Source organism: Rhagoletis pomonella, unplaced genomic scaffold (genome assembly GCF_013731165.1).
Source record: "Rhagoletis pomonella isolate Grant_MI unplaced genomic scaffold, Rhpom_1.0 Rhpom_scaffold_00005, whole genome shotgun sequence".
NCBI classification, from domain to species: Eukaryota; Metazoa; Arthropoda; class Insecta; order Diptera; family Tephritidae; genus Rhagoletis; species Rhagoletis pomonella.
This window is the reverse complement of record NW_023458559.1, coordinates 49955169-49982221: the sequence shown is the minus strand read 5'-3', so window position 1 is coordinate 49982221 and position 27053 is coordinate 49955169. Positions and strand designations below refer to the sequence as shown.

Below are 27053 nucleotides of genomic sequence, written 5' to 3'. Positions count from 1 at the left end.
CATAATTTCAAACCGAAAATTTACTATTATAGAAAGATATGTCTGCTTGAATATATCTTGATTAGTGATTGGTGCATGAATATATCTAATTTCGTGCACTTGGTCGCCGCGGCTGGCGACGATGTGGCATATTCTGAAGTCTAATATTCCTGAATTTTTTCAAGCCAAGGGGCTCTATCTCCTCAATGGTTCGCACAATGTTGTCTTTCAAGACGTCCAAAGTGACCGTAAAGAAAATAATGCAGAAGCGATAAATCGCACGGTGTTGGTGGCCAATTGACTAGCCTATATTTCCTTCAATAAGTCGACTAATAGACGCGTTTTTTGGTATTTCAATTAGGGCATAAAATAATAAAGTAAATACCAATGATTCCACCGCCTTGAAAAGCTCACATAGAGGATTGCCTTCACTCCAAATGCGGATATTTTACTTACACTTTTGCTAAGTGGTTGACTAGCTTCTCATCCTATTTGTGCTATGCGTCTTGATGTTGTTATACAAATTGACGTAGCTACAGTTTTACGCCGCCTCCGAACGCAAATGGATTTTATGAGAGACTGGTTTTCGTGGCAAAAATATACTCGGGCGTTTGCCATTGCCTGCTGAGCGGTGACCGCTGTTAGAGAAAAACTTTTCCTAATTTAGATGTTGCTCGCACCAGGGAACGAACCCAGGTTCTGCGAAGTAGTAGTACGCACTTTACGAGCTCATCCACAGCGGTCTTCATATATGAAATATCTCCTTTGTTATAACATTAAGAAATTTGATGAAAAAGATTGATTTTTATTTCATATTTGTTTATTAAGTTTCACCTGTGTGTAATCAAATCTTACATCCAATTTTTAACCAACTTCTCGATGCGCTAGAGATTTGTCACTTCAAACTTAGCTCAGAACCTGATGACAATGCAATAATAAAGAGAAACTAATCCGCTAGTTGGCGCAGGGGTCGATATAATTGAAAGCCTCGTATTTATGGTCCGACACATTTCGTAATCAGAATGTGTATTACTTATATAAAAAGGAATTACTCCACAAAAAATTTTGCCTGAATAGATATATTTACTCAAATTGCACCAACTCTAAAAAATAAACACATTTGAGATTTGCGAAATTGCATATAAAAAGTTATTTACCAAGCAGGAAGTAAATTTATGTTGTCTTACCCTTGACTAGTCAATGGCACTCATCATTTGCTATCGAGCGCGTTCGTTTACTAAGTCTTTTGTATGTACAATTACTCGCCTTCCATGTGTGTACCTGCTTAAGTGGATAACGCAGTCAAACACAATGAAGCAGCAAAAAAAAAACTAAAGTAAATTATGTAAAGTAGATTCACGCAATTTGCCCAATTGCCGCAATTTCAATTAAAAAACAATAAAAATAAAAACCAAACACGCTCTCCTTAAGCACAGACGCTGCATAAACAAGAAATGGGAAATGAGAAATTAGCGAAAAGTGTAAAAAAAATTGCAATTAATTTATGCAACTTGCTATGCCACTTACATAGTACACATGTATATATATATATGCATATACATATGTAGTTTGCAAAATGTTCACAGTCACAGCTTGAAAAGCAGTTAGCAACTTGCCACATTGACTCAACAACTCACAAGTTGTCGTCACTATGGCAGCGGTACCAAGTGTCGACTTAAGGCAGCGCCTGCAGCTGTGGCTGAAAAGAAAAAGTTGTTATTTCAAAAATACCAAAATGCTCGACAAGATTTCCGCAACAAGATGATGCAGCAGCTTAAAAATATATTTTGGTCAAGCCAGCGGCAAAACGCAACGCGCCTATAGAATAGTGTTAAGGTGGCAGGAAAAAAAATATACATGCAAATTCGTAGCATTCATACATACATAGATAAGTGCAGTTGTTGTTGTGCTACTGGTTGCATTTTAAAATATTTTTCATTCGGCACAGACATCAACAGGGTTTGCAGAGTTGGCGAAACTAGTAAAAAGGAGCCTGAAGTTGCAGTGGCAGGGAAAAGAGTATCAGATGCGCTAGACAGCTAGCGTAAGTCTGTTGCATAATCGGCAGCTATAGAAGAAAACGAAAAAGATGCAAAACAAGGCAAATGAAAATAATAGTACAAAAGTAGCATTGATGCCTTGTCGCTAATGCTGTTGAAGAAGAAGACACAACAATCACAATTCGAACTCTCAACGGCGCGAATACATTTGCCAGCAAAGTTACACGAATATATCGGGCATGTTTAAAAATTTGTAATGCAATTTTACAAATGTGAGTGATGCTATCTATCACATCCAAATACATACTGCCTCGTTTTTTTTTTTTTAGAGGCATTGCCTTGTATAGATGTCGCTTCTGCTTTTATGAGAGGCCATAAGTGAAGTGATGTGCAGTACAGATATAGCGCGAGTAATATGCCACTTGCTAATTGCCGTATGCCAACTGTGTAGGAAATTTGACTTATTTGTTTCGATCTTAATAAGTTTTAGTCAAAAAGATTTCTACACTAACCTATATCTATACTTACTATAACGCTAACATAAATTTTGTCCGCCTTCGTTTGGCGATTGTACCGAACCAAAACCTAGGACACCATTGGGAAGGTATTTTTCTGTAGATGAGGAAAGTTTTTATGGTTTCAAAAATTGGCCAAAATCGTCGTTTAAAAATTAAAAAATTTGTGTATATTTGTTGTTGCAACCTACTCGATTCGAGTTGTTTTCGCATTTTGTTTTAATTCGTATTTGAAATTAAACTTTGTAATAAAGATAAATGTTTTGATGAAGAAATAAATAAAAGAAAGTGAAAAAAATGAAAAATACATATGAACTAGGGTAACTGAAAAGGTAAGAAAATTTATTGATTTTTTTCGATAAAAATTAAGATAAATTCTGTCATAAGTAATCTAGTTATCGAAAGTTATCAAGTTACTGAAATTTATCGAATCATCGAAGTTTATAGCTATCGAAATTTATCGAGTTATCTATGTCTATTGGGTCATCGCAACGTATCGAATTATTCAAATCAATTTTTAGTGAGTTGTCGAAATTTATAGACTCAGAAATTTAGTTGCCGAAATTTACGGATAGTTATCGAGCCATACAAACTTATGGGATTCTCGAAAATTGTCAAGTTAATGAAATTTATGAAGTTATCAATATTTATTGATCTATCATTCTTTATAGAGTTAATGAAATTTATGTAGTTATCGTAATGCACCGAGTTTACTAAACTTATCGAATTATCGATATTTATTGATTTACTGAAATTTGTCGAGTTATCGAAACGAAGTTTTTTGATTTTTCAAAATATATCGAGTTATCGAAATTTCGAGGTTACATTGTGTGTACATATATAAGTTTATTTAGTTATCACTGCTTATCGAATTTTATCGTGTTACCAGATTGTAACGAGTTATCGAGATTTGTCTATAGCTTTCGAAAAATATAGAGCTATCAAAATTAACCGAGTTGTCGAAATTTATATACACAGGTATCCAAAGTTTATCGAGCTATCGATTATACATTTTTGAGCTATCGATTATACATTATCGAGATTTATCGAGCCGCTGAAACGCCCTGTTATCGAAAATAGTCCGGTCATCGAATTTTGTTGAGTTATCGGATTTCGTTTTTTAATTCATCGAATTATCGATATGTTTCAAATGATCGAAACTAATCGACAAACTGGAATGTATCGGGTAAGTTCCAAGTCCTGCCAAATTCCTCCAAGAACCTTCAAAGGTATAAAACATTGTAGTTACGTTTTCCTCCAAGAACCTTCAAGGGTATAAAAAATTGTAGTTACGTTTTAGTTCCAAAGCAGGAGATTTTCCGATAAGCAATTTTGTAGCTTATAAAGTTAAATGACTTAGGCTCTTAAAAAACAAATGAAAACGGTCGAATTTCTATAGTAACTATAGATAAAATATATATTTCTAAGCAGTGGGGTAAACCTCCAAGAGTATTTATGCCATGAAAAAGCTTCTCATAAAAGCCATTTGCCATCCGGAGGCGTAAAACTGGAGGACTCCCCATTTGTGCAACATGTCATTTCTCACATTTGCCCATTCTCTGCGATCGTTCGGCCTCAAATGATCACGTTTTTCATAAATTTGGCGCCAAATTTGTTTACTACATAGAGTCTGCCATAATTTTTTGCGCGATTTTTTACCGCCTTGGCCTTAACTTCCGTTCTGCGGTCGTTTGGTGGCTACTGGCTGGTCGATGGCATACTGGAGAAGTTCTTGGTGTAGAAGTTTGCTTTTGATCTCCGTACACCTTCTGCTTTGTTCAAGTCTCCAATTTTTTTTTTGTTGTTTCTGCTAATAATCAGGGGTTCCTCACCCGCTTGCATGGACAGTTTTGGCATGATGTGAGCCTTCACCGCAATTGAAGCAGCTCTTCTTTATAGCTCCGGGACTTGCAGGCTAACATTGTAAGAAGTAGGCTTACCCGCTCGAATCCTCTCATAAATTCATATCTGCTCCTTCAGGTTCTTTAAGTTTTTCGCTTGATATAGGCTACTCTTGTTCGCCATGCTATCCGGAATCCCCTCGATGAAGTTCTTTATCAAGCAGCAGTCATCCAAGCTGATCGGTTTGGCAATATCCGTCATGGCATACAGATACTGGCGAAGTTCTTCTCCCTGTCGCTGACGACGCAAGCGCAAATCGCAATGCAGCTCAACTGATGACATGACAACAAAGAAATCCATGCACAGAGCGTATTTAAAAGAATCCCAGCTGCTAACTCCACTCTGGCTATGAACAAAAAGTTTCGTTCTACCCTTTAATAGGTGCTTTGCGTAAATATTCCAGTGTACATTGTTTTCGAAATCTTCCAGGCACTGCTCGAATGTTGGTTGATCAGAACCACACAACTTGGGCAACGAGTCCTCAATGTCGCGAAGAGTGAATGCCTCCTAAAAGCAGAGTAATTACTTTTTTCACAATATTTTTATACCCGAGCGCACTTGTGCACAAGGGTATATTAATTTTGTTCACATAACGGTTGTTTGTAACAGCCAAAACGAATCGAGATAGATATAGACAAATGTATACATAAATGATCAGGATGAAAAAAGAAATCGATTAAGCCATGTCTGTCTGTCCGTCCGTCCGTCCGTGTACACGATAACTCGAGCAAAAATTGAGATATCTCAACGAAATTTGGTATGTAGGTTTCCCTTAATCCAAGGTATTGAAAATGGGCGAAATCGGACTTTAACCACGCCCACTTCCCATATAACGGTAATTTCCAGAAATACGAAAACTGCGATATTTTAGTAACTACTGAAGATAATTCACTCAAAATTGATATTTACAATACTATTTAGACGAGAAATAAGAATATTATAAATTTTTGGAAAATGGGCGTAGCCACGCCCACTTATGGTTACATGTGTATATCTTGGTAACCGCTGCACCAATTTCTTCCAAACTTGGCACAGTTGTTGGCCTTCGCACAGCATAAAAAATCGCCGAAACTTTTTAAAATCGGACAATAACCACGCCCACATCCCATATAACGGTAATTTAGAGAAATACAAAATCTTCGATAAATCAGTAAATATTGAAGCTAATTTATTCAAAATTGATGCTTGCAACAATTCTTTACCAAGAAATACGTTTATGGTAAAATTTTGGAAAATGGGCGTGGCACCGCCCACTTATGATCACATATAAGTATATCGGTAACCGTTCTACCAATTTGTACCAAACTCGGTGTGGTTATTGTGCTTGCCACATATAAGCAAAACGTTGAAAATTATTGAAATCGGACTAAAATAACGGCCCTTTCTCATATAACGGTAAATTTCAGAAATGCTTGAAACTTCAATATTTCGAAATTGAAGGACGCTAATTTACTCAAAATTGATACACCCCGGCTTACCATCTAGCGGAAGGTTTCGGAAAGTTGAAAAAACATATATTTAATACTTGCGCCGGGTATTTAATGTTCGGCTCCGCCCGAACTTAGACTTTCTTACTTGTTTTTATATATATTTATTGACGTTATGTACATGTGCATGTAAATAAAGAAGAGATTTTTAAAATGTTTTGGCCATTTTTCTTTGTTTAAAAAATGTTTATTATTTTTTTTTATCGAAATTTAGCTTAGTATCTAACAAAACATGTGAATCAAAATTGCAAACTTCGTAGAACATTTATCAAAATTCAATGAATTTTAAGAAATGTTCCTGAAAATTTTAAACTTTTTAATCAGATTTTTAGATTTATTTTTGGTTTGCAGTATGGGCTACAAAGCCAATTAAATTTTAGTATAATAAAGCGCAAGTTTGAAGTAGATGGGACTTATCGCTGATTTTTTGCAATTTTTCGTTCAGGCATTTTTTTCCATACAAAGTACGTTGGACAATTTTTTTGTATGGAGTAAAACACCTTCAAAAAAAAAAAAAATCAACGGTAAGTCCTAGCCCCTAGGTAAATGGGGTTTGTTAGACAACGAAATACGCTTTCATAAAAAAATAATAAACATGAAATAAGCGACAGAAAAATAGCCAAGGAATGCTAAAATGCCTCTTCCTTATTTATATTTTCGCCACTGTATATATTGTTTTGTTTTTTTTTTTTTTTGGTTTGTCACTCATAAATTGCACAATTTAGAAGAATTTATTAAAATGATTCACACTAATTTCTTATGAAAAAACTACGTTTACATTTTAGTTTTTCTTTTAAGATAATATCAAACTCACTGCATACATATGTACATTAGAGTGGTCCAATATTTTTATGGCGAAAAAAATTCATCGTAGAAAACGGGGCACCCCTTTAGTTTTTTCCTTCCAATACCAATACAGGGTGCTCAATGATCAATGAAATGTGCTACTGGTTCGCCTTGAAACTGACAAAAATATTGGCGATTCTTATAAAAGGCTACTGTTGCCATGGAAACTGAAGCTTGTTATATTTTTTTGCTAATTTAAATTAGAAATATTCGTATGTTGCTTATTCAATTGCTTGGTTAGTATATTTCAAAATACTTCTAGAGTAAAATATGAAAATATGCAAATTTCATGAGCATCGTCTAAATTTATACTTAGAAACGTAAAGTTTAATGCCAGCACCCCTTTCGGTAAGAGTAAAGATTTTGGAAAGTGCCCCAAACTCTATCTCGGAATTGTTTGTTTGGAACCACCCTAACGTACATATTTAGTTACATATTAATTAAAAAAAACGAGAAAATTTATGAACAACTTTACCAACAACCCTTTTTAAATTTAGCGTGTGTTTATACTTAGTGTATTTAGTCACATATGGTTACACTAGATGGCGAGATATGACATTTTCATGATAGGCCAAAAGCTAACTGGCACGCGAGATCTTGCTGATTACACACAAGGCGATACCTAAGCCTTGCGGAATTGGGCTTGACGCCAAAAGTTGAAATTGAAATTGAATTGAAAAAAAAAACGCATGGCGAAAAAGGCGTTCCCTCACTTCTTTTTTCTTTTCTCAAAGCCAAAAAATTAATGCACAGACATTTCCGTTATAACATATTGTGTAATTAAAGATATAAAAATAAAAGTGAATAAAATGTTTTCGCATATCATAAAAACACACAAAATAAAAAAAAAAACATAAAATCAAAGAAATAAATGCGCATGAAGGTGCGTGTTGACGATTGTGTGAATCGCGTGATAGGTGAACAAATGAAAAAAAAATATCGGAGAGGGTGCATTTGCACATAAAAACAAGAAATTTAAAAGCAGGCACATGCACATATAATGCATGTAGGTGGGTTGATATACTACATATATATATCTATTTAAAATGAATATGGGACACAAAATGCATGGATGTATGAAAGTATATCCGAAGAAACCTGACCGCGCTCAATATACAACCGAAGAACAATAAAAGTAAATGTAGAAAGAATAGCAAGTCGGTCACGCAATATGACGACACACACAATACACACACGACAAACTGGACGGAATGGGAAAACTCTAACACAAAACTGGACGCGAGCTGGGGAAGTATGTATGTATATATTTAACTAGGAGGCGGTAAATGTGTGTAGTAAAAGCAGTTTAGGGAAGCCCTATGAATGCTAAAATAAGTAAAAAAAATAAAAAAATAAAATAAAACTCTACGCCAAGCCCAGCTACACAAAGAAAGGCAACAGAGATATACAACCAACCGGACGCACCATGCAACAAATGGCCAACTAAGCTGACAGCCAAAGAAAATAAGAGGTAATAAATAGTATTGTGGCCGCAATGCAGAGGGAGAAACCGCATGCAGCGAGTGATGAGGGTACGAAGGTAGCGTCCAAACTGAGCCAAATTATAGGTATCTAGTATGTTAAGCATTAAAAATGAGCAAAAAATAAAATGAAAAATAAGAAAGAAACATTTCGGTAAAAAATTGCCAACTAATTGTTGAAGGAGACATTTATGTATGTGGCGCACGCATATCAAGCAGAAGGCACACTTTTACGCGAATGCGTATTCGTACATATGTGGCTGTGTTTATTTTCGGAAGGAATGGCGCAGTTAAAAGGTTTCTTGGTCAAAGAACTTTGCAGTCCGCAAGCCTCCAACCTGTGCAGGTGCGCTTGCATGTAATGGTGACGACTTATCGCACCTGTGTGCTTTGAATACAACAAGTGCTTTGGTGCAGTAATACGGCAAATATGTTTGTAACTTTTTTCTTTTCTCGTTGCGGTCAACGCTGCCAATTTCGTTTTCTTTTCTTCACTCACTAATTCACTCATTCTCTGCTATGTGTGTATTCGTAAGCTGTCATGCTTCCGCTGCTGATTGAAGTGACGTTGATGTGCTATATTGAGGTTCGCGAAGGGAGCGTATAGCTTGCGGTATGCCACAGGTATGCAAAGATCGTAAAAGTGTTTGTAAAGTTGAATATAGGGTGTTGTGAGTAAAAAATTTAATTTTTTAACAATAAGTAATAAAGTGAAAAAACACTTTTTCTCAATTCTTCGTATTTATTTGTAATAGTAGTTTCAATCGATATCGATAAAGTGCATTCGTGATAGTTATTACTATCGACATCGATACATTTTTTGATTTAGTAATCTGCACACATATGTATATATGTATCTTCATATACTCATTCTTATAGATATGTACATACAATTTTTACCGATATTTTTTCGATCGTTTTTTCAAAAGAAGTATGAAAGCTCTTATTCTTTATAACATATTCGAATTCCACGTTCGATTCTAAGCAAAAATGAACAAATTATATACCAAAAATGATGTTTGACCCTACCAATTTTTAAAAGAAAAATCAGTATATCATAATTTTTTGTTAACGAAATTATTTTTCTTAACGGATTATCGAAGTATTTTTCAAAGTCGCCAGTGGTAAACTTATCGATATAATTTTCAGTATCCTTAGTCGATATATCTTTCGACAGCAATAAAAAAAATACTATCAATGTCCTTATCGATATATTAATGGAAACTATTAGCGATGTATTCAACGAAATATTTATCGATTTCGACGAAGTTATGATTATGGTTATCGTTATCGATATACATATTTAGATATGGTTATTTTTATCGTATCTTCATTGTATTCGAATTTTAATTTGGGTGCGAGTCTGCGTTCGTTTGCATGGGTATACTGAATTACACCGATAATCGTACGCATAGATGACCATGGGAACCAGCAGATCCAATTAGTTACCTTCGGAAACCTGGATAGGCTTTGGATAAAACCGACCTGGACAGGATCATTCACCGCATGGTTTTGCGATAGAACTGTTGAAGTCGAATGGGGTACTGCCTTCATGCAGCGTAGGCTAAATAGTGGTGTCCGACAAGTTTGTTCCTTCAATTCTGCTGTCGATCGTAAGTGACACTCTTGCGAGGGTTGGAGAGAAAGAGTTGTCGGATGCTTGAATACTCGGGTGATGTTGTTTTTATGGTCTGCAAGCAGTGCACTCGCCTTAGTTCCTTATAAGGCGGCCGCGTTCTCTAAAGTAGGAAATATAAGATACCTCTGTGACATTCCTTTCAAGAGCAGACTTTCTGCTTGCATATTCTGATAGAGCAAATTTCCTGAGTTGGACCTAGGGTAAAACTTTTTTATTAAAGTTTATCATTGTGGAAATGGTGAAAAAGCTATGAGTGGCCATGTAATCGTACTGCTGTAGGGAAGCCTTTAGTAGGAGATTATATAAATCCCCAAAACAATTTTTTGTCTCTACAGAACCGTAGTTAAGACTATAATGTTCTTTGGAGTGCTCGACTGGCAAAATTCGTTTGATAAGATTACGGTAGCGTGAGAGATTACGGTAGCGTCGATGTTTTTAAAGTCATTGCAAAGAAAATCGCAAATCTGGTTCTAAAGAGTAGGGACACGATATCGAACCGAAAGTATCGATATGGTACTCATTTAAAGTATCGCTGGAAAAATATCGGGTACCCATTAATATCGGAATAAAAAGACTCGATATCGCAAATATCGATACCAAAATCCAAAAAAAAGAAATATCTGAAAAAGTGATTAGAAACCTCCGAGCGTATTTCTGCCATGAAAAACAGCTTCTCAAAAAAACGCCCTTTGTGGCACAACATAAAGGCGCACGCAACAAATCGGAGGAGAAGCTCGGCCAAACGCTAACACATTTTGTAAGCGCCAATCTATTATTTTTACACGTAGAGATTGAGGTGTTGACTTAAAACACCGAGACCGCGTGTTCAAATCCTGCCACATGCAATCCTAACGATAGTAAAAAATTTCTGTTCTTTAAAACCCAATTTATATCGGGAAGAGTTGATAAGTCTTGAAAGCAATTTTTTCGCATTCTATTTTGTGTTTTCTATTTGCTTCCAGACGCGTCAAATTTTATTGAATTCAAGTTCGTAGTTCTTTGAATTGGAGGTATCTGCTTTCTTCCCCTTTCTTCTCACCTCCTTCGCCATGGAACGAGCAGACTTGGAAGCAAGACTTGACGTGCCTGAAACCTGACTAATTTGAGTTTATGACATTCGATACGATACTAGGATTCTGGTACTCGATTCCAAAAAATATCGTTTTAAAACTATCGAGTAAAAAATATCGGTATCGAATGCCAAAAGTATCGATATGGTATCGTATCGTATCGAAATTCGTGTCCCTACTAAAGAGTTCATTTTCTTTTTAATTGCTTCAAGGAATGAGGTATTCTCATGTAAAGACTATTGAACTTTTTTGTTTTTTACCGATAGGGCGATTTTTAAAGGAGGATCAGGTTGAGATGTCTTATATTTGGAGTCTTCCGTTAATCCGAAATTGTGGCTGTCATATCACAGTAGTGTTTTCCAGGCCTGTATAGTTACCATTGAAACAGCTGCAATTGGTATCCATAAGAGAGGTAAACATTTGATACCAAAGATAGCCGGTCAAGGTCTTACGCCTACTCACCGGGTACTTAAAATTAGTCACGGAAAACCTAAGCTATGGTTTTAGTTATAATTACCAGGCTATTTTTGGCCAGAAATGGTAGCCGCGATTTGTTTTCACTTAGCAAGGGTACCGATCTAAAGATGGTCGGTTCTACGATAGCAAATCGGCAGGAATAACACGGCCAAGGAACATCACACAAATGTGTCTCATATCAGCTTAGCAAGTAGTATGCGAAAAACAAAATCTAGCTAAACGCAAGGCCTCTCAGGTAGGAGACGGTTTCTTATGCACACAAAGCTGCAGCTGCTGATTTTGATTGGTTTTTGGTAAGGCATTTTAAATTTACGCGGTAGACTAACTGTCACACCTGATCCACGCGGTAGCGTATTATAACAGCCTTTATAACTCAAAATACACTCACCTGCGACTGGTCGCTTACTTTAAGTGCTTGTGAATGCAGTATTCTTAGCATCACCGTCACCCATTTGCAAAACCAAATATAGGGTAAAACCACATAGACCAAAAGGCACTCAAGCAACAAGAAACAAACAGAAGCAACCCTACATTGTTTAAGTAATCAGTTGAAGAAGCATACTAATGGACGGTTGAGCAGACAAAAGCCACTTGTTTGGACCGCTAAACTAAGAACATAAAAAAGTGCCAAAGCAAAATGCAAATGTGTGGCGAGGAGAACAGAGAAATACATACATATAGGAAAGAAGCAACAGCTCAGTTGCTGATAATAGAACGCGTCATTTGCTGTGTGTTTAATATAGACTTTTGCATGGATACACAAATGTACTAAGTTAGCCACATACATACCTGCGTGCAGGAGATCTACTTGTAGAATAGGGAAGCCCTACAGCTAAAATTTAATGACTTTATTGGTGACGTTTGCGCTCGCAGGGAAATTGAATGCCTTGTTGTTTTATTTTCTGTCTGCTCTCCACCCATTTCAGCTTACTAAAAATTGTTTATAGCCTTTATCGTTTGCTGCTGTTTCGCCTTATTCTTGAGCCGATTGACACAGAAAATGTAACAAGCTTTACATAAGTGTACGGCAGCGAAAAAGCTATACATGGAATATAAGTATGTATGTATGCACATAGAATTTTAAGGTTGGCTCGTAAGTGGCAACACGAAACCGCATTGCAATTTTATTATTTTGTGGTAGCCACCTGCCTGCAATGGCTTTCTGTGTGGATTGCATTTGCGTACCATTCCTATTTTGCAGATTTTTTGTATGTGTTGTTATTGCAAAAAAAAAAGGTGAATGTATTTTTGTACAGTTTCCGCATCTAACTATGTATGTTTGAGAATGAGCGCTTTTGTTTTGATAGCGTTTGACCGATTTGCTGACAATTGACGGCTTAGCAGCTTTTTGCTTCTTAATGATGTAATAAAATTTATGAGCAGTGGATCGTAAAAGTGATAGAAACGATTGGCGGTAGAGTGATAATTTGAAAGTGCTACGAGTATACAAATAAAGTTAACAGTTACATACATATATTCTGGTATTCTGGTTATGTGATTTCTACAGCGGGAGTGTTTGCTAGAACAAAAAGAAAAAGAATCAGAAGAAAAAATAAAAAATATCGCTTGCCGCATACTGAAGGAGAAAACACTTTATACAGGGACCGAAAATAACCACTAAATATCAAAATTTTTATTTTTAAAATATTTCAAAATCGTAATTTTTTAATTGTTATTTTTTCGGCCAAGAATAATCGTTAAATTTGGATTTTCTTTTTCGGTTAAATTTAATTGTTATTTTGGATTGATTGATTTATAGGGTACATAATTTAATTTTCGTTGTTGGTGTTTCCGACAGGGTAGGAGTGTGATGTAATGTGGAACGAGTTTCCGTCATCCCTTGTCAAATTTGGTTCGTTCTCGAAAAATGACACTGAAGATGGCACAACGCCGAAACCGGTTTGTCACCAAACCAAATTTGACAAGGGATGAAGGAAACTCGTTCCACATTACATTACAGAATTTAAGTTTAACTAAAGGTTTTTTTCGCACAGCGCTCTTAGAAGTAGGCGCTGTTAAAAAAGGAATATGTAATGTTCACTACACAGTTTCTTATTCCTCTGAAGTAGACTCTGTACATCGTATGTCGTATAGAGTGGTGTGAATATGTAAAGTTGTAATTTTAATGCACTCACTCCCGGTTGTTTATTTAACCATTTTCTATTATTAAATTTTTTTTATGGGAACCCTTAAAATCTCAAAATATGTTATAATATAAAATAGTTAAATAAACAATTGGGTATTTTTGTTAGAAGTCTCCTGAAGAGAAATGAAGTTGCTAATCGAAAAATTTTAATTTTCAAGAATTCCGTTCCATTTCTATGAAAAATTGTTTTTCCCATAAATGGTACATGGAAAACTTTGAGCGCTTTGAGCGACCTCGAAATATTTTTTTATTTCTGAATAAAAACAAAAAACAGGGGTATAATTATTTTCGGTATAGAGCGATTCTAGGGGGTGAGAGTAAAATTACGACTTTGTTCTTTGGAAATTTGTTGTTATCGTAATATTTATCGTTATCGATGCCAAGCCAATATGCTATCGCTATAAAGATAATTATCCTTTTATATTTTTAAATATTTTTATTGAGCTTTGTACCACGATTGTTTATTAGGAAAAATTGAAAAAGCAACAAAGTCTAAGCGGTAGAAGTTATAGCACTATTTCGGAGATCACCACATCTCCTCATCATACTTTTTTTTTCTAGACTTCAGCAGGGATCGATAATTATCCATATTTTCGTTATTATTGATATCGTAATAGTTATCGATGTTCCGTACGTAGTTTTCAAATCCTCTGATGTAGACTATCATCAATGTTGATGTATAGAGGTATCGATCGTAATGCATGTATCTAAATAAATGCAGAGCTTTTTTAATTATGAATTTCATTTTTCATTTATTTCATTTTCTTAATGCATACAGATTAACACAGTATTCTAAATTCATGTTGCGTTCAATAAGTACATCAATGCTGCATTAGAAAAGTTAATGGCATTATTTATATTACAAAGTAAAATAGTTTTAAATGCCAATTTCAATGAATAGTATACATTTTGTGGGGTGAACATTGAAAAATAAAAGTAAACAAATATGTAATAACGTTAGAAAGAATCAATACAAAGAGTCGATACAAATCCAAGAGACTCCAAAGAGAGAAAAAAAAAAAAACTATATTTACATTACATACATTATTTTATGATATGCTCAGATTACAATATAGACCTCAGCAAGGCTTCAATTTTACAGTGGTTTAAGTTGAACAGGTGAACTTTAACATTCTTTTGAAATAAACTGAGATTTCTTATGACCTGTACAGAAGCAGGAAGTGAGTTGAACAATTTACAAGAGGCGTACGTATAAAAACATCTAAAGTGAGACGTACGAGCAGGCGGAACGTGAACAAAAAAAGTATTAAATTTTTAAATCTTCGTTATTTTTTTATAATCGATAACCAGGTTTTTACAATTTGTAGCAAGTGCCGATTTCAAAAACTGTCACTATTTAATAAGATTGTATATGAATATTTTTTTTTTAAATGTACATACATATATACCCTGTGGAGAATTTCGTAGTCGTCTACTACAATAGCTAACTTTGGTCTTTTGGTCTTTTGGCCTTTATCTGACTTGAAAGTCATGTAGGGCTCAATCGAAAAACTTTGCTCAGTTTTTTCACAAAGAAAAAAGAAAAACAGAATTATTTTTTCATTATTTGTCATCATGTTTCTTTATTGCAAGCGAAAACACGTAAGTTTGAGAAAATCCGTTAATATATACATATGTAGGTATTTTTTTATTAGTTAGGTTTTTGCATTTAATATCATAAACTTCTATTATCGTACATTTGTATGTGTGTTTGTGCTCACACAAATGTATAATAACCGTATACAGGGCCGTAGTAAGTATGGGCCAGGCCCCACTCTAAACCTACAAAACAATTTTAAATATTTAAACGAATTTCCAACGTTATCTCTATTTGCTTGTTCAGTGCTTTTTAAAAATATCAAGTGGATAATGATTTTTTTTATAGAAAAATTTCGTCTAAAGGGAGAATTCTTTTTGCTATGCTGTGGTACAGATCAAGGGAATGCATAAAATAGTTTTCGTTGTTTTAGTCAAATGCGTTCCTTTAAGCTCAGATGGATTGTATGCAAGACATTCGTCTTCTATTGATTTTCCCCTGTTGTAAATAACCTCGAATATTTTTGAAGGCCGCTCTACAATTTCGAGCTCAATATGTTTCATGAATCATGGCAGAGTCCTTACGATCACAACTTTTAGACAACACATAGATTCTTTAACCATCACGCTCGAGACGTATGTATCTGAAGACTAGCAAACATCTGTTGACTTTGGAACCTTTCTATGTTTCCCATTAGACCAGATTGGCAGTTGATGTGACTAGCACGGAAATTATCTAAACATTTGTTTGGCTGCCGTTAAAGAATTAACGGTTGCTGAAATTGTATACCTCGCTATAAATTTTACTACTTTAAAATTAAACGTACTTTTACATCAGCAACTTTTTGTTATTTATGGGTACTCTTAATTCAATTAAATTTCGAATTTAAATGCCATGAACAAAATTTTTCAAACTCACTTTTCCACACTCGTTTCACAAAAATTTTATTTGCGACTTCGCTTAACAGCGCCTGAGTTTTTGTATAACATTTTTTCTAATTGGCATTCTTGCGGCTAAAAATAACAACAAAACTAGTCAACGAAGCAACTAAAAGAGCAGCAAAAAGAATTTAGCCAACAAACAATTTGGTAGGTGTGTCCCTGGCCTGTGCGCCGCCATCGCCAATGTAGTCATTAGCTTAACAGGTTTGTTGCTTAAGTCTTTCGTCGTTGCAAGTTGCATTCGTTCACTGGCGCAAGGCAACTTATGTTCAATCAGTAAATTCCAAAGCGTATAATAGACGTTAGAATAAAAGCGTTTAGTAGATTTAGATGCACACATATATGTACATACATACATATGTTAGATAGACGAATGCATATCAGTTGCTTATGTTATACTATACATGTTTGAGCGAGTAAAGTTTTTTTGTATTCTGTTCTCTGCGAAAGTATTCGTTTTGGCTCTATAATGGTTTACAACTTTGTGGCGTGTGTTGAAAGTGCTGAATATTTTTATAACTTAGTGTTGGCTGTATTTGTATAACTTTTACATTTCAGCTGACCCTAAACTGGTAAGAGAATTTGCTCAATGGCCATTCAGTTTGCGAACCACATTCCCTCTACTCTACCCTGGTTGCCAATACTTGGTCAATGAAAGTGTTAAGCCAAGCTGAGGTATGAACCAAATACACATACATAATTACATCCATTTGTATATATGTATACCTATTATAATATAATTTACGCGGCAAGTGCCAGTGTGGTCACGGTAGTCAATAGCCATGAGGCAAATTTTCCGGCTAAGCTGTGCATTGCAGATATTTTAAGCAGATAGTAACAGCTTAACCGGTTGGACTTACATATATATATATATATATATATATACATATGCACTTGCAAATATTTGTACCCCGCAAACATATTCGGAGCACTCAGAATTTATGAGTCCGAAAGGTGTCCTAGGTAGGTAAGAAATATGAGTTTCAAAAACAAAAAATTTTTTACTCTTATATGAATCTTTTAGGATTCATATATGAGCCAAGTTATGAGCCAGCACCTTGTTCCAATATAAAAACAATAAAGATTTGAAATTTATATCTAAACTTGTTTATACAGAAATTGAAAATAATTAGAAAACAAAAAATGAACAAAATTTAGCTTCAGCTGCTGCTATTGAATGCATGTTGGAATGTGTATATGCATGTAAGTATGTATGTATGTTATTTGCAAGGACTTTTTGCGGAATGTCTTTGCAAATATAGTGAGTTGAATAAGACTCAAAGAGCAACCTAAAATAAGAGTCCGAATGTAGCAATTTATGAGGCCGATAAGGGTCTCAAAAAGAGTCATATATGAGGCCAAAACTTGTTTTAAAAGAGTCCAAAATGAGCCGTATATGAGGCCAATAAGAGTCCAATATGACTCATATTGAGGCTCATTTGATGTATGAATTTAAGCTCATATAAGTCGACATTCGTAGGAAGGGAAACACACTCATATCGGACTCTTAAATGAGCTCATTATGAGCGTAATTGCTCCGAAATAGGACTCATTAAAGACTCATTTATGACTCCAAATGTTTGCTGGGTACGTATGTATGCACATATATGTATGTGTATGCATTAAAAGTTATCTTTTCAGACAGCTAAGCGGCCATCCGAAGCTTTTCCAAAAGCGTGGTCACCTCTAAACACTTATAAAGTTTACTAGATAACACACCACTGTGAGATAGGGGATAATGAAGTCACCGGACAAGCTGGCCAAAAAAAGATTATTAAAATATAATTTATTTTGGTACGAATTTTTGTTATCGTCGCTGTCAAGTTTGACGGAAATTCGTCCAAAAATAAATCATCCTACACCCAGTCGGAAAAATCGACCAACGCCAACATATTATTAAATCATCTATTTTTTTCTGTCGGGCTTTCAGTTTCTGTCTGGCAAAACTCAGAACGTGATGAATGTTCGGGAGGAGAATTCTGCAGAATAGTTATAGCACTTACACATTTATGAAGGCGAGCACTGGAGATGATGAAACGATGAGATGAGTTAGCTTTCCATAGAAATAGATGTAGTGCAGAAAATTAAAAATCGAGTACATATGGATCCGAATGCTCAGAAGTGAAATTATTCGATGATGTGGTAAAGGAAAATAAAGGCTTCTCTGGTTTGGAAATGCCTGAAGGAGAGGGACTTGGCTTCACTTGGTATTTCTAATTGACGCCAGTTGGCAAGACGAGGCAACTAGAAGTGCGTTATGTTGAAGTCGTTCAAGGCTGCTTAAGCGATTACAGTGCTAATAAAGTAGAAGAGACTTAGTACTGGTAAGAGCTGGAGAAGCTAAGACACAAAGCTCGATGGTTCTCCATTCAATAAAATTAACAAAAATCTCTTGATTAGAACTAACATCAGGTTAATAACTGATTACATAACTGCGTGCGGTATCATATACAATACAGAGATATAATTCGGTGTGTGCCTTGAGAATAACGAGACACTGGAAGACATTCCTTGTAAAAGTAAAGCTTTCGTCAGAGAAAGATGCCCTTTATAAATGAGAATTGGTCTAAAGAGTTATTTAAGAATTTAATAAGGAAGCTTCCTTATTTTTACTCCAATTTTGAGTTCCTGTGGTCTTTTTGCTGCTACATCCTTAACTAGCTAACTTTTTCACATTTCCTAAAATTTTTGAGTTATTTGAGACCATGATATCAGTAACCTGACCCGCGCTGCATACCCATTTTTATTTAGATCATTCATTCTAATTTGAAGAATTTTTTCGTTCTATACAAGCTCAAAAACAATTCTCATTGAATTTATTTTTTACTTTTAATACTAATACATTAGCCGATTATTTTTAAAGTATCAGTACCCGGTCATGTAAGCTCCAGAGCTGGGAAGTGACTAATGCCTCTTTCCAAATAAACAATTCATTTGTACTTTGGAATTTCTGCTACGCAATTATTATTTTAATTTTTATTTATTTTTATTACTGTTATATTTTTCTAAAGCATATCCGCGGCTTCAGATGCTGTCATTGTTTTATATTTTTAATTTGTTTACTTTTGCAACATTCTTCAATGCTTTTTTTATCTTATTTTTCTCCCCTAAACTGTAGGTGTTTATGGCTGAATAACCAAAGATTACTGTGGAAAAAATATTTGAAAGGCGGAAATGCTACGCACATACCTACAAACACATTAACACATCAATTGTACACACTTGGGCGCTTATACATACATTTGCTGCTGGTAATACTTAGCCACTCAAATGCCACAGTTTTGCGAAACAATTAAACTATTGTTGAACCCGCATCTATGCGCATGCGCAGTGACCACAACCAAACCAAATACTTGTAGCTAATTAAACTGAGGAGTGCTTTCAAGCTGCGTTGTTTTTCTTTTTTTTTGTGTCATATCATTTCTTTCTTGGAATGTGACTCGGCAAACGAATATTTATTTACAAGTGTTATTTTCTCGAATGATTTATGACTGCAAATTGTTTATGACGACGATTGAATGGCATGTTGAAGCTGTTGTTCGGAAATTAAGTTTGAATGACAGCTCTTTGTCAAGGAAAGTTATTTGACTGAACTAATTGTTTACACGCTTTTTTATAAAGTTGCCAAATTAAAAAAAAAAAAACTGTAAATTGGACAGACTCTTTGTGAAAATGTCGCAGCAGGTGTGGACAATGAAATTTGTTTTAGTAAACTTGTTTTAAGATTTAATAAAAAAGGCGAGCGTAAAAATGCAATTTTTTACCACTTTTCGTACGCCTTCCTCCTTCAACTTGCCACATAACACGCACATAGATACATGTGTAATTAATTTAGCTAAAACACTTTAAATGCGGTCAAGCCTATAAAAATTAAGTCTTGCTGCTTGCTTGCTCACACTAAATAATTACAAAAAAAAACCAAGTAGCTATTGCTATTACATTTGTGCCGCATTAATGCCAAATTGTCGCTAAACGTTGGCGGCACGTTGATTGCATGTTTTGCGCTATATTTTTCGCTGCCTTCAAATTTCAATTCAATTGCCGACACAAATGTTGTCAGTCATTAAATTATTTTATTGCCTGCTGTTTTTGTTTTATAAATTTTGTTTTGTTTTTTGTTGCATTTTCATGCCGGCTTGCTTGCCGGCTTAACCTGTCTTTGTTGCGCAGTTGCTGCCGCCTCGCTGCGTCTTAGTCACATGTGTGTGATGTAATTTCTTACAAATTTAATTACAAAATACTTGTCAGCCTACAATTAATTCGTTCATGAACGTGTGTGTGTGGCGCTTATGGCAACAAGTTGCGGTTGATTTGTATAATTTATTTACTTTTTTTAATTTTGCTTAAGTGTTGAAGAGGTTAGAAGCACAATGAGACGTGTTCGCAGTTTTGTGTTATTTTATTAGTTTGAACCAATTTTCATTACAAATCGCTGAGTTAACAGTTTTAGAGTTTACTGAATTTACTCGTTAGCTGTAATCGTTAGTTATACACGATACAATTTTCTTCTCAATGCCCATTATGGATGATAGGTATATGTTGCCCCTTTGGCTTCATATCGAGCCCAATCCAAACTGCGATCATATACTTTATTTTAAATTTAAAAGGAATTTTGCCGCCTCCTTGTTCGGATTGAGCAAATATTTGGTGGAGGTTTCCATTTGAGGATTCGTAGATGCGCAATACGCCGATCCATAAATTCTTTAGTTTCCTGCAGCCTTCCTGTGTTCTGATACCCACACAATTTCCAGTTTGTTCTTTTTGGCGACGGAACTCATTTTACATTCGTGGAATATTGTATTTACACAAAGAATTTTAGGGTATTCTAGAGATGGTAATGCTTGGTGATGAGTAATATCGCTTCAGGAGTATGCTGGAGGCAGAGTTTGGCGTCCATATATAATATCAACGGTCTTTAGTAAAATGTTGCTCAGAGGAGACTTATAGATTGATTTGAAATCAACAATGTGAGTAAAAAATATTGTAGGGAATGTGGGAAAACTTGATTTACACCCTAGAACGTATGTTCAGAAATTTTTAATAAAAAAACTCTATGGTAATCCAAAATGCATAGGAAAATCAACTTTTTAGAATTTTACCGCGGCCAGCCCCCAGAACGCACAGTGGTATTTCGGCGGTAAAAATAAAATTTTTTGGGTATTGACTTTTCATATTTGAATAGTTTAGCCTAACAAAGTGATATTTGAATGAGAGAAGTGCATTATAACTTTGTACGAAATTGGCAGTTTTATACAGAATAAAATCAACAAAAGTCTGACGATTTTTTTCAACTAAAACTGATTGAGATTTTTGTTCACTTAATCAATGTGTTTTCCTTATAACTTTTGTTTTTATTGTTTTTGTTGTACGTTCATATAAAACCATAGCACTTTCTAGATAAAATAGAGAAAAAGCAAGTGCAATCGACCAAATATTTTAATAAATATAAGCAGACAAAATTAACATTTTATAAATGCTAACTTTGACACTTTTGATGGAAAAAACTATGTTTCCTCCATCTTCCTCATGGTAATTCATAGGTGCTAATTTTAAGGCGTTTTTGAGGTTTGTATGCGTGGTGTGCTTTGAAATAAAACGATTACGCCCAAATTTTGAAGGTTCATACATAACGCCATTAAAAATATATGCACAAAATTTCTGGATCATATATTAATTGGTGTGTTTTAGGCAATTTTAAGTCATTTTTGCGGTTAGATTTATTATTTTGAGTTTATATACCACGTCATTACAAACATAAGGACAAAATTTCGGACTCATATATTCATCGGTGCACCTTTTTATGGCATTGTTAAGACGTTTTTAAGGCTAGATTTATATGAAATGTATGCTTCAAATTAAATCGATCACGCCAATTTTTTTTCTTTTTTGATTCATGTCCATATTTTAGTTTTTCACGAAAGTGCATTCATTTGGTTGGTTCTCGGGCTGTTTATAGCCACTTTGAGAGAGACACTTTTGCTTCTCATTTTTGCTTTTGCGGTTTGACGTTTAGTTTCGGACACGAAAATGGGTTTTTTGTGTTCCCGTGGTTTAGAGCAGTTAACGAACTTTTGTGAGAGCATTTTATACTTACGCTCATTTGCTCGAAACTAGCCCGAAAATGTAAAAGAACAAATCTAATATTAAACAAGGAAAATTTACCCGATATTTTTTAAAATTTGAATGCGGTTAATATTTAATTATGTCAGCGGGGCTCTGGACTTTTCTAAAGTATGTTTACATGGGAAAATACAATTTTTCGTAGAATTGCTATATATAAGTTAACAATATATCTTTTTTTAATCAAGTTAGAATATTTTCCTTCAGAAATCAAATTTTTATTCATATTTAATTATAAAATTTCAAAATTTTTTGTGTTTATATAAGGTACGATTTTCATATTTGAAAATAAAGTTAAATATTCTGCATATCGACTGCTGAGTGGAAGACCTATCTCGGTAGCCAGTTCGAAAACGCCTCATCTCAAAAAACTTTTCAAGAACGCCCTATTTCAGAATTTTATTGAAAAATCACGCTATCACAGAATTTACTTGAAGAACGCCCTAGCTTAGAATTCGGTTTAAAAATGCCCTATCTAACTTCAAAATGTATTGAAAATGTGCTGATATAGGGCGTATTTGATTCGGCAGCTGAGATAGGGTGTTTTTGAAACGAATTCTAAAATAGGGCGTCCTTCAACCAAATTCTGAAATAGGGCGTTCTTGAAAAGTTTTTTGAGATAGGGCGTTTTCGAACTGGCTGCAGAGAAAGGTCGATCTTCCACTCAGCAGTCGATATGTAATTTTAGTTTTTTGAAAATTACTGAAGTGAAATATTTTTATTCGATAAAAAACTATTATTATTCGATAAAAACATTCTAAAGCAATTCTTGAAATATTTTATTTTCACCATGTTAAATATATAAAAAACTTCCAAGCCCCGGTGGCATGGTTCCCAGCCGAGTTCAAATTAAAAAATCAATTATGGGGGTGGCTGGAAAAAATGCAGGATCACGATAATATACTACAGTGGTGGAAAAATAAATAGAGACACGACATTTTAACGAATTGTTCCAATTTTTCTATTGTCTATTTCATATTTATTACTTTTTTTATAAAAGTGTAGCTCATTATCCAACAAAAACCATATATTTCAAACTTTGTGCAAAAATTATAATTCTGCGAAGTTGCGTCTAAATTTTCAACTTTTTAATCAGATTTTTTAGATTTTTTTTTGAGTATGCAGTTTTAATGCCCATTTAATTTTAGTGGAATAAAGTGCAAGTTTGAAGCTCCCAAAAAATTGCGTTGATTTTTGATAATTTTTATTCTGAGTATAATATGCACTTTTTTCGATTCAAAAAAAATTGTCGAACATAAGTACTTTGTAAATGCCTTAAAAATAATTGCAGAAAATCCACGCGATACTTTAGCAGCTTAAAACTTACACTTCATTCTATTAAAATTTAATGGGCTATAAAACTACAAACATAAAAAGTTTAAAGAATCTTAAACGTTGAAAATTTAGGTGCGATTTTGCAGAATTTTTATAATTTTTGCACAAGTTTGAAATATGAATTTATATGGTTTTTGTTAGATAATAATTTGGGCTATAATTAAAAAAAAAAAAAATAATAAATATTAAGTAAACGAAAAAAATAGGCTAAATTTGAAAAAATGTTGGGTTCCTATTTATTTTTCCACCACATACATATTTATATTATTAGCAACCTCGTTAACTCCACAACTTTTCCATTTACAGTGCAGTCTAGTAAAGTATTTTATTTCATACAAGTTAAAAAAAAATCGAATATAAAATTTTTCCTACAAAAGCAATAAAGTAAACTTTCTCACAGTTCTTATCTTTAAATGTTTTCTTCTAATTTCTTGTGTTATTTCTTTCTTCTGTTAGCCTTTTTCATTATTTAATTATCATTAGTTTTTTCTTAGCACACCATCATCATTTATTTAATGCTTTTTTTATTCTAAAGCTCGTTAAAATGCTTTTCAGTCATTGATTTGCATTTGCGCATGCTTATACCGCACATCTGCTTCTTGCTCTCATCTCCCTAAGCCAAGAATGAATTTGGTATCTGTGTCAAATGCTAAATATTTTTATACATTTGCATAAAACCTAGAGGTGTGTACAAAAAAATACAAACTAATTGCGTGGTATAAAATTTTAAATATTTATGTTTATGGTTGTCTAATGAAAAAGTGGGACAAGCGCTTCGCACAGCTACTAAAATATGACAATAATAGCTAGAAGGAGAGTGAGTTTCATATGCTCAAGTGAAATGCATTAAATTTTAATTCTTCACTTTGAAATATTAGTAGATACTAAAAGTTTCATGGAACGTTCAGTAAAAGGTCGTCTACATTCTGGAGATGATTTTTCAATGTTATGTCGCTAGTATAAGCCTAAACCTGGTAAAAAAATTTTCGTTGTCTCAGAAGAACTGTGAACGGTGAGGTTCCAAAGTAAGGGATAAACGTTATTAAGTGCTCCTTCTATATGAAAGTTTTGTTTAAATGCAAGCTCTCTTTCAAACGCGAAAGAAGAAGAAGTCCTCTTTCAATATTAGGCAGGCATTTTTGGAGTGCAAAGTCCATGGACTTTCTTTTTTGCAGTATGCTTGTATGATTTTGCGTATATAGCAGCCTTTTCGGAATATTTAGCTTTGACATGCAAAGCCTTACCTCCTCTTGGTATAAACCCTCTGACCAATCACTTCTTTGGAATGTGGCAGAGGTTAGGATCTTTGTATATCTTAGTAAGCAGTGAGCATAGTAAGTCAACTAATTCTGATAATTTGGGGGGAAATATTTCATCAGGTCTCGGTGGGATCTAATAATTTATTCCTCCGTTGTACAGTTAACATTGTTTCTTAAGAAATGTTAATAGGTAGAGGCTTTCCACCTTACTCGCCTTACTGTTTGTGAATAGTTAAATCAAGAGTTTCCCTTCATTCTGGAGCTCAACCATTCGTCGTCTTGCTTCTAGACGAAAGTTGGGGGGCAACTACTACATATCGCACACGATCTTCAAAAGTGACAGAACCATTTGTCATTTTTGAAATTATGTACTAAAAATGTACACACAGCTTTTATTTACCTCTCAGCAAAAGCTAGAGAAAATTTTTGTTTTAATTTGTTGAAAAAACCTAAGTTACAGTCTTTCTTGTCCATATGATTAGCATGTTCTAAAAAATAGTTTTTCGAATTTTCTGACGAACGTAAAATTTTGATTTGTGTCTTCTTTGACGATCGTGTGCGATGTGTGCATGGATGGCAGGCCACAGTAATATTTTAGGAAACTGCACGGCGGATTAGACGGACAGAAAGGGCACCCACAAGTCGATCTAATCGAAAAGAGAGAGAAACCTTTTATTACAAGAGGACTACTCTTGGACAGATGGCACTCCTGTTTGCTCAGGATGGACAAATTTATCAAGGCCATAATTCTCAATTCTGTTGGCCATATTGACGTGATACTATCGGATTGGAATTCACGCGATGGGACTTAATATCACACTGGATCCTTTATTTTGCAGCTTCTTGGTGGACGAGTTGGTGGAAAAATGTCAACACTTCTTCTCAAATTATCCAGATTTTAATCAGCCCTGAGGAGCTCACTTAAAGCTCTCCCCTACAAAATCCTCGTCAACTCTTTTTACCACCCGGACGAAGGAGGTCAGATTACATCTGGGAATTCATTTAGATGGAGTACAAATTCCGACGGTGAATAACCCGAAAATTCTCTGAGTTACCTTCGATAGTCTGCTTTCCTTCTCGGCGCATTCAACCGTGATTGTAAATAGACTAAAGAGTCGCAACAAGGTCCTCAAATGGGTAGCCGGCAGCAGCTGGGGCAAACACACAGAAACGTTGCTGGAAACATACAAGGCAATTAGTCGGCCGGTTCTAAACTAGGCAGCGCCGTGTGTAATAATTTAAATAAATATTATCATTTAAACATTTACAATTTGATTTTATCAACATTCATTGGAGATAATTATTAAATAAACATTTAGTAGATATGCCATGCGCGTCTAACACGTCGTGACTTTTAATAATAGAAATGACTGCAGTTCATACACAGTAAAAATATGTATCTATGAATTATGGCACACACTACGTTTTATCAGTTACTCATTGCAGTGGCATGCAGTTGGCGACTGACCTTACGCTTAGTTCACATGTTGTAAGAATAAATATTTTTCACAACTTGTACTATACTTAGGAGCAGATAATTAATTTGCATTTCTATGAGTAATTTCGTTATTCGATAGATGACAAACTTGAGGATGTGTACTCGTATGTTAATAGTAAACAATTGGTATTTTAATTAAGATTAACCTAAGATTTTAAATTGACTTAAATTAACATAAGAGACTACTCAATTTAACGATCCAAGAAATCATAAAACTTTAATTTTTTGTTTTATTTTCCAGAATATATTAGAGAAATTTAATCCCGGTGCACGTCAACTCATCTCCACGGGCAAGGGTTATCTCAAAGCTCTGCATGGTGAGTAATAAATATTCAAAAAATAACATACTAAAAAAATATGATAAACAGCAAACAGCTGGTCGTAAAAATAAATTAAGTAGCATTATAATCATAAGCAATCAGCATTAGAAAATATTTATTACGAAATGTGCAAGCATTTTGTATGTTAATGTAATGATCTTCCTTAATTTTCTGTTGCTGCACAGGTGCTGCATCTGCGTCACGTCTATTCAATGAAGCATTAGCCAAGCTGGCAATGAATGCACAACAAAGTGGAACTAACGATATTGGTAAGAACAAAAAAATATGCGAAAAATAGTAAAAATCATATTAGAAAAAAAATAGAAGCATATAAAGCTAACAAAAACAAGGTAAACAAGAAGGATTCGTCTATCTAGCAGCATACACTAGCGTATTTAACTAGTAATTTTTAGCAAAAAAAAAAACCGACTTCAACTCTCATATAAAAAAAAAAATATATATATATATCTCATGATCCACTGATCGGATCTTAACCAGATT

General features: G+C 34.5%; 2 protein-coding genes across 10 annotated transcripts in view; one reads left to right on the top strand and one right to left on the bottom strand.

Annotated features, from left to right (window-relative positions):
- LOC118739122 (sodium-dependent phosphate transporter 1-A-like) overlaps window positions 1–27053 on the bottom strand; it is a 441416-nt gene that overhangs the window by 137330 nt on the left and 277033 nt on the right. The window lies entirely within an intron of this gene.
- LOC118739117 (brain-specific angiogenesis inhibitor 1-associated protein 2-like) overlaps window positions 1–27053 on the top strand; it is a 133225-nt gene that overhangs the window by 84570 nt on the left and 21602 nt on the right. For all 6 annotated transcript variants that reach the window (XM_036470271.1, XM_036470270.1, XM_036470269.1 and 3 more), the window contains 2 exons: window positions 26474–26549; window positions 26738–26821. In XM_036470271.1, the coding sequence (XP_036326164.1) occupies window positions 26474–26549; window positions 26738–26821 (160 nt within the window). The remainder of the gene's footprint in view (window positions 1–26473; window positions 26550–26737; window positions 26822–27053) is intronic.